The sequence below is a fragment of the Emydura macquarii genome, unplaced genomic scaffold (assembly GCF_026122565.2).
Source record: "Emydura macquarii macquarii isolate MOO-44397 ecotype Brisbane River unplaced genomic scaffold, CSIRO-AGI_Emac_v2 contig_2768, whole genome shotgun sequence".
NCBI lineage: Eukaryota > Metazoa > Chordata > Testudines > Chelidae > Emydura > Emydura macquarii.
In genome coordinates this window covers 4,883,742-4,896,581 of record NW_027132905.1, presented here as the reverse complement: position 1 = coordinate 4,896,581, position 12,840 = coordinate 4,883,742, and the positions used below count along the sequence as shown (strand labels likewise).

Here is a 12,840-nt window from a genome sequence, read left to right as displayed (position 1 = left end):
TTTAAGTTGTTCAGTGCCCCAGGACCAATAGTTGTAATAGTTGGCAAAGGTTTTTCCACAGAAGCCTCAGACCTACCTTGACTAAAATCTTGAAGGTGACAGCTGCAATCCAGGAAGAAGGGATATGTGTTTTTGCATCCTCAGTGATTAATCTATGTGGAACTGCAGTCTCCTGGCATTTGTATAGTTTACAGATGATACTGTGAAGAAGATGGGAATTGTATGGAGGTGATTGGGAGAGAAAGTGAGACCCTTCTCACGTTGGGATCGCCTCCCAGGGAGGGTCCCAAAGCCTGGGCTCCAGCTTGAGCCAGAACATCTACACAGCAATTTTATAGCCCCACAGCCAGAGTCAGCTGACACAGGCCAGACACTGGGTCTACTGCCTTAGGCAACAATCACAGACATACAACCTAGCTATGGAGTGAGGAAAAAATCATACACTCAGACACCCTGAGGATAAGCAGAATTCTGCTGATAAAGTGAAAGCCAGTCCAGGGCTGTGTGTGGATTCTGGTTCATTTATTGAACACGACAGATCAAACAAAGACAATGTAAAATCACATGTATTATCTGTACTTAAAAAAATTACAATAAATTACTGAAGAATTAGTAAAAGCAATTTTGCTACTGGCTGCTCTCCAGAGGTATATGACGGAGGAGGCAGAGAATTAAGACATATGCATTGGCTGGGAATACACACAGAGACCACCACAAAAGGAAGTAACACTGGACATCACAAAAAATGGTGCCTTAGTTGGGAACATCCATCAGCTGGCTCCAGTCTGTGTCATCCTTGTCTGTTCGGAACACCAGCCAGAAGCACCAATGTGGCTCACCCTCAATGCTGGGTTGGCACCAGCCGCATGCTAACACTCTTGCTCTCTGCCAGCAAGGCATATGCCACTGGAACACAGATGCTTTTGTAATGAGATGAACATGTCTGTATGAATGGAAATGCTGCTGCTTCCTGGGAGGGGATGCCCTCCCATAGGGAGGTTACCATTCCCAAATGGAGCTCCTACTTTTCTCTGGTCCACAGCGGATTTGCAGAGAGTAGTCCAAAGCTGCACTCTCCAGCTATACAAGCTTTTAAACCTGCAGGTGAGCTAGTCTGGTCAGATTTCAGGTATTAAGAGTGACGGTCAAGAAGAGAAGAGCATCACTCTGCTCCCACTTCTGCTTTACTTTTATGGACAGAGGTTTAAATAGCCCTTTGGACTCCTGTTGTACAGGCGACCTGGAGATGCATATGTTCCTGGAAAGCACTGTACTTTAGAGAGGCTACAGGGAACAGTCACAGGTGCTCATGTAAGTTTTCTGCCTTGTACAGATCAGATCTGCTGTGCTTCTGTCCACAGTGAGAAACTGATCTGCTAAGGTTCTACCAAGTGATACATTTGCTCTGTGATAATTTACCAATTGACCCAGGCTCTGGAAGCCTAGGTCATACATTGATATTCGACTGATTTATTACAAATTTACTAAGGATCTTTTTAAAAATTGGATCCTTCATTAGTATTCTAAAATGAAATAAAATATTGCCAGGAAATTAAATTACATAAATATTTTTCTTTTAAAACCTAATGTCTGTGCTGAGAGAAAGGGAGGAAAGGTTGCAGACAAACTAATGTCAGAAGCAATAAGAGTAAGAAAAACAGATCTGTGTACCACTAGTTTGTAACAACTGGACTTCAATAAGCTGATTTCTAGTTCAGGATGTGCCTCCTCATTGCATCCACAATCTAACCCCTTGGCAGACCCAATATTTATTACAGCCCTAGTGCTGCTTATGCATCTATGTCAAGGAGCTTGTGGCTTCAGACACAATTCAAAACCACCAATTCCTTGCATCAAAGAGTTAAAAAACAGAGGCTTAGAAAACAATGTTTACATGAAACCTCCTTGTAAAATGTTGAAAAAATCACACACTACTGGGATGGCAAATCACAGCCAATAGAAGCCTCCAGATCTGAGAAACTACTGCATTCAAACCTCAGGATGCTGGGAGCAATGGCACGACTGCAGTACATTTGCCAAATTACAGCACAGTATCTAAGAACCTAGTAAGACTATTTTATAGGCCAAGGACCTAGAGCACTTAGACATACTGCTTAAATCACAGGGTGGCAGCCAAAGACGTACAGAGTTTCAAGCTGGGCTGCATCTTCTGTACAAAATTACCCAGGAATCTACAGCAAATGAGGGCAGGACATGGAGTGGCTGCGTTGGAAATAAAACTTAATTAAAAGAAATAGCCAGAAGCAGACATGCATAATTTACACTGGAAATTCTAAGCTTAGGAGCTATTAAGTTCTAACAGCTTTCATGCTCTTGAGAATGTAATGTAATTCCACCAAGCAGGCTCTCCAGGGAGTTGTCTATGTTAAATAGCCACTGTGACATGCCACTTATTCAGCAGAATCTACTGTAGTTGTTGTGTAGTTACTGGTCTCGGTAAAAAAACAAAACAAAACACAACACAACATTCTGCCATCTGCCTGATGTCTACATCCTCACCCTTTATCTCCTGTGACATTACTGCTTTCCTTGAGGTCAGCCTGACACTGAGGAGGAGAGTTCATAGTCACTGGATGAGCTGAACTGCCTCTCTACTTTCTTCTGCTCCTTTATCTTCAGGCCAATGTCAACCTTCTTCTCAAAGTAGTTTACCAGGGCTGTCTCCGTAAGCATGGAAGCCAAGACCTGCTCAAAGGAGATAGACCAGTCTGTGTCAATGGTGCTGCCATACCTTGCAGCTGAACTGCTGGCTTCACAACCAACCAGGACTGTGTCATCTGCAATATCTTCACACTGCAGGGAACCTGTGCTGACCATGGAATAGGAAGACATGGACATATCATCTTTGGTTTCATCATCTGACAGGAGCTGTAAAGGAGATCCTGGTCCTTCTCCACCGTCCCCATCTCCCAGAGTTTGGTTTTCCTGCTGGGTTTTTTCAGCTTGGATATCGCCAGAAGCTCTCTCTTCTGGCTCAACTTGGGGTCGCTGCTCCACTGCTGAATTTTGACTGTGTTCAGATATTGGTGACTCCTCTTCACATGCAGCTTCCTGGGTATTATTTGCTTTGCAGTCTTCATCCTTCTTCATGGGTCGGTTGGAGAATTTTTTTCCAACCTCCCCAATTCGGAGGAGGAGGCTGGCTACAGTGGCAATGGCATGGTACAGCTCTTGTTCCACTGGGTCCTCACTGAACATATTGTAAAGGGTCTTGCATAACTCTATAAACTGCTCCTTTAAAAACAGAAAACGAAACCACAGGTCAGATTGTGAAACCTCCATCTACAATTAAATTTACAATGGTGGATGAAACTATGAGCCACTGACTGAAAAGGAATGGCTTCTATTAGATCATCCTGTCCAATATGCCCTCCAAGTAGCAGCTTATGTTTTTATGATGCAGGACATTTACTAATATATAGTCCAATATTTTGCATATTGCTCGATCTTCTAGAGATAGTGGAAACCCTGGGCTGTGTGTAAATCAGGGGAATGGCACAGAGGGGATGTTTGAAACACACTCCACTAGACGGGAGTCTTTGATTAGAGTTCTTATAGAAGAAGGGTTAAATGCACCTGACTTTCACCTCTGGAAATATGTCTTAAGTGTGACGCAAAATTAGTTTAGTTTATAAGTGAAATCTCAAACTAGTCCCCCATTGGATGCTTGTCCATATGATAGAACCACCAGAGTTTGACATTATTTAAAACTCTAAATACTGAAACAACAAGGATTGTTGCAAGTAAGGATTGAAGTGTATTGGCAGAACTGTGAGCCTACTGTATCATGCCGTACTCCATTCCAGCTGTAAATTGCTCAACTGGAAACATATTCTCAGTTCACTTCCTACCTGACTCATTTTGGGGAGATCCTTGATGGTTTCTTTCTTGGAATTCTTTTCCTTGGCCCACATTCGCAGGTAGTATCTGTAATCCTGGGGGCTGGTTCCCTTCTCCTCTGCAAGGCAAGGACAGATCATTATAGTCAGGGGTTTAATGGATCGAGATGCCAGACCATTCTAATTTCCTTCTCTGACAGGGTTACTGGCCTAGTGGATGGAGGAGAAGCAGCAGACATAATATATATTGATTTTAGTAAGGCTTTTGACACTATTCCACTGGATATTCTCACAAGCAAACTAGGGAAATGCAGTCTAAATGAAATTATTATAAGGTGAGTGCACAACTGTACTCAAAGAATAGTTACCAATGGTTCACTGTCAAACTGGTGAGACATATCTAGTGTGGTCCGACAGGTGGGTCCAGTACTATTAAATATTTTCATTAATGTCTTGAATAATGGAGTGGAGAGTATGCTTATAAAATTTGCTTATGACGCCAAACTTGCAAACACTTTGGAGGATGGGTTTACAATTCAAAATGACCTTGAGAAGTTGGAGAATTGGTTCAAAATCAACAAGATTAAATTTTAAAAAACCAAGTGCAAAGTGCTACACTTTGCAAGGAAAAATAAAGCACACAAATACAAAATGGGGAACAACTGGGTAGATGGTAATACTGCTGAAAAGAATCTGGGCATTATAGTGGATTGTAAATTGAATGAGAAAACAATGTGATGCAGTTGTGAAAAAGGCTAACATAATTCTTGGATGTATTAACAGAGTGTCATATGTAAGACACAGGAGATAACTGTCCAGTTCTACTTGGCACTGATAGGCCTCAGCTACAGTACTATATCCAGTTCTGGGTGCAGCACTTCGAGGAAGATGTGGACAAATTGGAGAGAAGACAAAAATGATAAAAGGTTTAGAAAACCTGACCCATGAGGAAAGATTAAAAAAACGGCATATTTAGTCTTGAGAAAAGAAAACTGAATTTTCAAATATGTTATAAAAAGAACGCTGACCAACTGTTCTCCATGTTCACTGAAGGACAGACAAAAAGTAAGTAGTTTCATCCGCAGCAAAGGAGATTTAGGTTAGATGTTAGGAAAAACTTTCTAATGAAAAAGGTAGTTAAGCACTGGAATAGGTTTCCAAGGGAGGTTGTGGAATCATTATTATTGGACGTTTTTAAGAACAGGTTGGACAGATACATGTCAGGGATAGTCTAGTTTCATTTTGTCCTGCCTCATGCAAAGGGGCTGAGAACTAGATGATCTCTTGAAATTCCTTCCAGCCTTACATTTCCATGATTCTATGCTGGCAAGAATCCTGTTTGAGAGGGTTTCACTGACAGGACTCAGGAGATGATATCTACAGGAAAGGGCACTCTGCTTTTAGACAGTTTTTACAATGTGATTCAGAGGAGCAAAACTTTAACACTGCTGCAATCAGCTTGGCAATTATGAATAAACTCTGTTCTTCTGTAAACTTTGCAGTTCTGCAGCTCATGGCTGGTGAGTGAAGGCCTCTCTAGCACATCAAGACCCTTTCAGCTGGAAGCCTGTTACAACACCAGAATCAGCAAGGCATAAAAGTTACGTTGTGCCTCTTTCCATGAAGAAAAGTTTGAGAGGTTTCCTGTGCTAGAAGGAAGGACTAGTAGTTTAAAAACTTGACATTGCATGAAACGACAAAACTGGGAAATGCCAGGGAGCTACTACTTGTCCATACTAGGGAATAGTTTAGTTACCTTTCTCTTTGGAGTCCTCATTTCTTCCTCCTCCCTCTTCCTGAGCAGCTGCTTCTAAACAAACATTGATATTAGAAAAGGGACTCAGCGAATAGCCTGTTTATTGCAGAGTAGGCAATGAATACAAGACAACTTACATGTCCAGCATGGTACTCGTACATCAATACTTGTAATAAAATTAGGACTATATTTCCCACACCATTCACCTACAGCAGATCAGAAAGAGCCACAGCTTGAAAAATCTACTTGCACAGAATAAGTAGGAAGCTTCTGCAGGTGAATATCTTCAAGTTTGCAGAATTTGAGTTTACATTTAAAAAAAGTTCATAAGCCCCGTGATTCCATAGATTACTTGTTACTTATATTTAAGGTCATGATTTTGTCATGGTTATTTTTAGTAAAAGTCAGGGAGAGGTCACGGGCAATAAACAAAAATTGACAGAAGCCATGACTTCTCTCTGACTTTTACTAAAAGTAACTATCTATGACAAAATGGGGCTGACTGGGGGGAGGGAAGGAAATGACAGCAGCCGGGCAGGGTCCCCTTGCTGCTGGGAGCTCTGGGTCTGCGGCTCCCCCCCCCCCCCCATGGCCGTGCGGGGCCTGGGGCTCAGAGCTGCAGGGCCCCTCCATCACCTGCAACGGCTCGGAGCTCCAGGTCCCCCTCGCTGCCTGTGACGGCAGGGAGCTCCGGGGATGCCTCCAAGGGCCCCTGCTATTGGTTGTGGCTTGGAGCTCCAGGTTCCCCTCTTCCCCTGCCAATGGGTGCAGGGTGCCACCAGCTGACAGCTCTTGCCCCATTCCCCCAGCTGAAGCAGAAAATGTCACGGAGGTCACATGAAGTCAGAGATTCTGTGACCTCTTATCCTTACTCATATTTGGAAAAATCAAGTCCTTGGTTGGTGAGGTGTCTCAAAATTTCCACGTTTATGGCATTGTCTAGAATAGCAGTTTTCTTAAATTTTTCACTGGTATAGCTGTGATGCTGGCAGACCAGGTGCCAGCTCATGCCAAGGCCCCTAGGCTTCAGCTGAACACAGACAAATACATAACTCGAGCCAGTCTGGCTCACCTGTGTAGTATTGTGAAAATAGGCATTAGAGATATAAAAATGTGTTTAGATTATATATAATGCTTGTAAGTTGCTGCATGCATTAATCTCAGTTATATCATCTATATCCCATATTATAAGGTAATATTTAAGTAAGTGTTTGCTCTGTCAAGCCTGGTCTACACTAGAGACTTTTGTTGATCAACGTCAGTTTCTTGTGCCAAAACAGTGGTGGTGTACACATCTTCCCAGCTGACCATGGCGGGTGGCTCCATGCACCAAATGCTCTCCTGCTTAGAGCGCACTGGAGCTTCTGGATCTGATTGGCATTTGCAGAGAGGAGGCTGTGCAGTCCTAACTCCGCACCAGCTGAAGGAATTATGATAACTACGGTCAAATTTCTCATTTAATGGCGGAGAAGGGACATTTAATGGGACATGCTGCAGTGCTGTGTGAAAATCAAGGAGCTGCGGCAGGGGTACCAAAAGGCTAGGGAGACAAACCGTTGCTCTGTTACTGAGCCAAAGACCTGGCACTTCTATAAGGAGCTGGAAGACATTCTCAGTGGCGACCCCACTTTCACCATCAAGAGACCTGTGGATACCTCTGCGGGCTTGGAGGTATCGGAAACCAGAGTCAATCCCGACGATGTAGTCATGGATGAGGAGGTCAAGTTGGAGGGTGATGCGGAGGAGGGGAACTGGGTCATTTGCTGACATGGGGAGCCAAGGACCTCTTCTCTACCCAGGAGGGTTCAAGCCAGTTCCAGCCCTCCAGCTCTGGCGTGCAGGATGCAGGAGAAGGGAGCTCGGGTAAGTGATATTTTTGAGCTGATCATGCTCAGTTACATGAGGTACAGCTGTCCTTTGCTTTGTTGCATTATACAGCTGGTTGAAAGGATAGAAATACACAATAGTAGCTGTGTTTGCATGTGCTTCCCATTCCCTTGTTCAGCTAGGCAGCGCGGCGGAAAACTGTGTTAATACACACCAAGATTTCACAGGAGCCCCCCAGAGGGAACTCTAGTAAACTTTCTTGGAGGTTCTCTCCAATTGTCTGCTGGAGATTCCTCGGCAGAACTGCTTTGTTTCTTCACCCATTGTAGGAACTTTCCTGTGCCAATCAGCAATCACTTGCGCAGGGACCAAAGTGGCACACAGGCGAGCAGCACAGGGACCCCAGTTTGAAGCTACTCGCATGGAGGAGATGCACTCTAGCTTATACTCAGGAGTGAGATATTGGCTTCTATGGCCCCCACCTGTGGAAGATGGTTGCACAATTTGAAATTTCATCCCTATTTACCTGCATCAATACTCCAAACAACCACACAGAACATTTTTGCCAGCTTGAATTCTTCCTCCCTCTGGGCACAACTCACCATGCCCTGGTTGATCATCGAGCTGTGCGCTTGCCAGAGGACAGTGAGAAAGAGGTGTGTTTTACATTAATGCATCAATGCTGTTATTGCGCTCACAATAATGCTTCTGTTGTTTATTGTGCTTCTACAGATGTGCCCTTGACAGGAAAACCCTCCATACCTGCTGAGCACCTGCAGCTGATAAGAAAATGGAGGAGCACAGAGGAGATGTTCCAAGAATTCCTTCAGTCCTCTGAGGCAGAAAAAAAAGAAAAAAGGACATGGAGACACACTGTGTCCAAAAATCACAAAATTGATAGGCAAGAGAGGAGGGAAAACCAGGAGCAAGTGATAGCAGATCACGAGCGCATGATAAAAGCCATGGAGGAGCAAACGGAGCTGCTAAAGTCACTCATAACGCTGCAGACTGAATTCATGTGTGCTCACCCTTGCAGCCAATACAGAACTGCTTTCCATGCCCTCCCCAAACTCCACCCACACATTCCTACCAAACTCCTGGCCTATCTTAGTACCTTATTCATTCCATCCCTTTAGACAGCTTCCAAAACGATAGCTGGATTTACACCCAGCTGTTATAGCTCCCACTGGTTTCTCCAGTCCAGCTTTCCATGTGTGTTGTGAATAATTATTTAATAAAGACATACTCTGTGAAGAATAAGCAATCTTTATTTGCTTCTTGCACACGGTGGTTGCAGCTCACATTGATACACAGTGAAAGCTGGATAGTAGTCATAGCATGGAGCTGTGCTGTTTACAAAGACACCTTATTGATGCTCATTGTCAAAATAGTTCCACAAGGCCTCCCTGATTCAAATGGCCCTCCACTGTGCCCCTCTAACAGCCCTGACCTCTTGTTGTTCATATTCAGCCACAAGGCAATTTGCCTCTGCCCTCCACCTAGGGAGAAACTTTTCACTCTTAGATTCAAAAATATTATGGAGCACACAGCTATAACCATGGGAATATTTTCCTCACTTAGGTCTAATCTGCCATAAAGGCATCGCCAGCAAGCTTTTAATCTGCCAAATGCACATTCAACAGTCATTCAGCACCTGCTCAACCTGTTATTGCTGCACTCCTTGCTGCTATCCAGGTTGCCTGTATAAGGCTTCATGAGCAATGACAGTAAAGGGTAGGCTGGATCTCCCAGGTCAACATGGGAATTTCAACATCCTCCACTGGAATCTTTTGGTCTGGAAAGAAAATCCCTGCTTGCAGCTTTCCGAAGATGTGTGCGTCATGCATCTTCCTGAACAACTCACGTTGATGTCAGTGAAACATCCATGGTGATCTATAATCGCCTGCAGTACCATAGAGAAGTACCCCTTTCTATTGATGTACTCAGTTGCAAGATGGTCCAGGGCCAAAATGCGTGCCATCTATCACCCCACCACTGTTAGGGAATCCCTTCACTGTGAAGCCATCCACTGTTTCACGCACATTTCCAAGACTAACAGTCCTTTGTAGCAGAATGCGATTAATGGCCCTGCACATTTGCAATAACACAGCTCCAATGGTAGACTTCCTGACTCCAAACTGATTAGCGACCAACTGGTAGCAGTCTGGAGTTGCCAGCTTCCACATGGCGATTACCACGCGCTTCTCCACTGAGAGGACAGCTCTCATTCTGGTGTCTTTGCACCGCAGGGTAGGTGTGAGCTCCACACAGTTTCATGAAGGGGGCTTTGCAAATTCGAAAGTTCTGCAGCCACTGCTCATCATTCCAGACCTGTATAACAATGCGATCCCACCACTCAGTACTTGTTTCATTAGCCCAAAAGTGGCAGAGCACCGTGTGCAGATGCTCCGTGAATGCAAACAATAATCCAGTGTTGTTTGTTTGCATGGCACACAGCAGGTCAGGCGTCTCGGATACCAGTTCTTATTGGGAGCTCATGACACACTGCATGATCAACCGCAATGTATTCAGAACACTGACAATAACAGTGGAGGGTAGTGCAGGATCCATCCTTTCAGATAGAGATGGAGGGTGCTCAGGAAACTGGGGCTTTTGAAAAATGCCATGAAACGCAATTGGAAACCCATGTAATGGTGGGACGGAAATCACTGCATCATGGGACACTGGCCAGCACCAATGATGCGCTGCAATCCGCTCCACCTTCTCACAACTCCTAGTGGCAAAAGGTGATGAGTTGCACAGTGGGATAGCTGCCCACAGTGCACTGCTCTCACTGTTAATGCTAGAGCACCAACTGTGGACGCGCTTCGGTGACTCAGGCTTGGTCTACACTTACCTCGGCGATTTGGCAGCAGTCAACGGGAGTTACGCAAAGAACTTGGGTAACTCCCGTCGACTTCTGTGCTTCTCTTCTGCGCGCATTAACTGCACTGCACCGACGGGAACCGTGTTCCGGTCGACGCAGCGGTACACCACTTGAGGAGGTGGTTTTAGTACGTCAACTTCTGGATCGACTGAGTGGGTCTTCACTGACCGCTCAGTCGATCCAGATAAGTCGATCCAGATAAGTCGATCTGATGGCGGCAACTTTGCCGCCGTCAGTGCAGACATAGCCACAGTGAGTGCTGTGTGGACAGGCACAAGCATAATGACAGTGCTTTGTGATCATCACTGTAACTTGCGTCGACAAAACTTTCTAGTGTAGACAAGGCCTAACTGTAAAAGTGTTTGCTCTGTAACCATAAATCAGTCAGGAGAGAAGCATTACTAAGTGTGAAATACTAGTTTGCCACTAGAAGTATTATCTCTTGTCCAACAAAAGAAGGCCCATAAACACCAGACTAACCACTGTGGAACATCAGGGGACAAAAAACTATTGATTGTTCTTCCCCACCCCTAACTGAAGAGGAGACGGGGAACTGAATTTCTCCCAACAACTGAACTTGAAACAGATGGGGGGAAGGAGTAAAAGGCCCTAAGAAAGAGAAACTGTATCTTTTATGCTGTTTTGATTCTGAAGGGCAAGTACTAGTAAGCATGAGCAAAAGATCCCCTGTGCTTGGGCCTGGGTTAGTCCTAGACATATAAAGCTTGCATATTATAGAAGCTTTGATTACCTTTTGAAACTTAAGTGAAACTCATTTTTGTGTAGGTGTTTACCTGCTTTAACCTTCAAATAACTCTCGTTTCCTTTTCCTAGTTAATAAATCATTAGATAATTTATTATAAGATTGGCTACAAGCGTTGTCTTTGGTGTGAGATCTAAGGTGCAATTGACTTGGAGTGACTGGTCCTTTGGGACTGGGAATAACCTGAATATTGCTGTGCTCTTTTATGTAAAGGACTGTATAGAACAAAAATAAGTTTAGCGGGGTGGCAAGACAGATCAGAGTACCCAAGAGGACTGTCTGTGACTCCATGCTAAGGTTGTTATAGTGCTTGAGGAGTTCATACTTGATAATTGGTTAGTGAAATCTAAGGTCTTGTCTACACTACAAAGATAAGTCGACCTATGTTAGGTCCACTTACAGCCACCACATTAATTACTGCAGTGGCTGATGTCCACTCTACCCTCTTTGGGTCAGTGGTGTGCATCGTCACAAGGAGCACTTCCACCATCCTAAGAGGGGCAGTGTAGGGACCTGAGATCCTGGTCTCTCAGCTCTGTTGGCAACTCCCTGCCAGGAACCTGGCTGCCCTACAGGCTCCTGGCGGACTGCCCCCCCACTCCCTATTCCCTGCCAGGAGCTGGGGGGAGCCACCTGGGGCATCTCCCCTCTCTTCCCCCTAGCCGGAGCCAGAGTCCAGCCACTCAGTTCTCCAGGGGAGCGGGGGACAGCTGGGCTCTAGCTGCCCGGTTTTCTTGTCAATTTCACAGCTCCAGTGGACAGCCAACAGCAGATGTAAGGAAAGCAGTGTTACACTGACAATGTGTCGCTCTATCTTTGTGGACAAAAACCCTACACCTCTTGTTGAGTGATTTTATTATGTCGGCATAGCAGGGGAGTTACATCGGTGGGAGGAGCATTTCAGTGTGTACACCTCCACTGTTTTGTTGACAAAAGCTGACTTTTGTCGACAAAGGGCTGGTCTACACTACAGAGTTAAGTATAGAACTCTTAACCAATTTAGGGTTTGTGCTCTGCTTCCTAACAGTCTGCCTTGAGGTTGGTATTCATGCTCTTGAGCCACCACAGGACAGCTTGATAGTACCAATCGTAGACGGCTGAAGAAAAGTGTTAGCATATACACAGCTTATGTTTCGGTGAATGAATAGATTTGAGCAGTGGCAGAAAAGGAAAGAGGAAGAAGGAGAAATTGATGGGATAAGTGGGCAAAAAAAAATATGGTATAAAAGACCACAATATAGGGAAAGGAAGAGAGAGAGACAGATAAGGAAGAGATGAAACAGACATGGAAGTTAACTAAGCCCCATGACCTATTATAGGAAAGAGAAAGTGGAGTGAGCGCAGGAAAGGAAAGACGAAACAACAAAAACGAGAGAATACATACAGATGATTGAACAGTTCTGTATTAGACAAATATATTATTCAAATGTCACCAGTATTATTTAATTTATTTGATACCGTTATTCAACCATCTCTTTAGAGAGTCACACCTTATTTGGCTAATATATATATTCTCTCTCTCTCTCTCTCTCTCTCTCTCTCTCACTCACTCACACACACACACACACACACACACACACACACACACACACACACACACACACACACACACACACACACTATACTAGTGAAATGCATACTAGTGAAATTTATCAAATAAGATATTTAACACTTTTTTCCTGCTATTTGATCAGCCCTAGTATTAAGTTACACTTTAAAAGTGTATTACATAGGAAGTTGATTGACA

General features: G+C 44.3%; 1 protein-coding gene across 3 annotated transcripts in view; it reads right to left on the bottom strand.

Annotated features, from left to right (window-relative positions):
• Nucleotides 1–501: 501 nt before the first annotated feature.
• Nucleotides 502–12,840, bottom strand: part of TBC1D9B (TBC1 domain family member 9B) — a 42,537-nt gene continuing 30,198 nt past the window's right edge. For 2 of the 3 annotated variants that reach the window (XM_067567332.1, XM_067567333.1), the window contains 3 exons: nt 5,617–5,670; nt 3,873–3,979; nt 502–3,255 (listed from right to left, as the gene is read on the bottom strand). In XM_067567332.1, coding sequence (XP_067423433.1) covers nt 2,557–3,255; nt 3,873–3,979; nt 5,617–5,670 — 860 coding nt within the window. In that variant the 3' untranslated portion in view covers nt 502–2,556. The remainder of the gene's footprint in view (nt 3,256–3,872; nt 3,980–5,616; nt 5,671–12,840) is intronic. The other variant, XM_067567334.1, reaches the window with a different exon arrangement.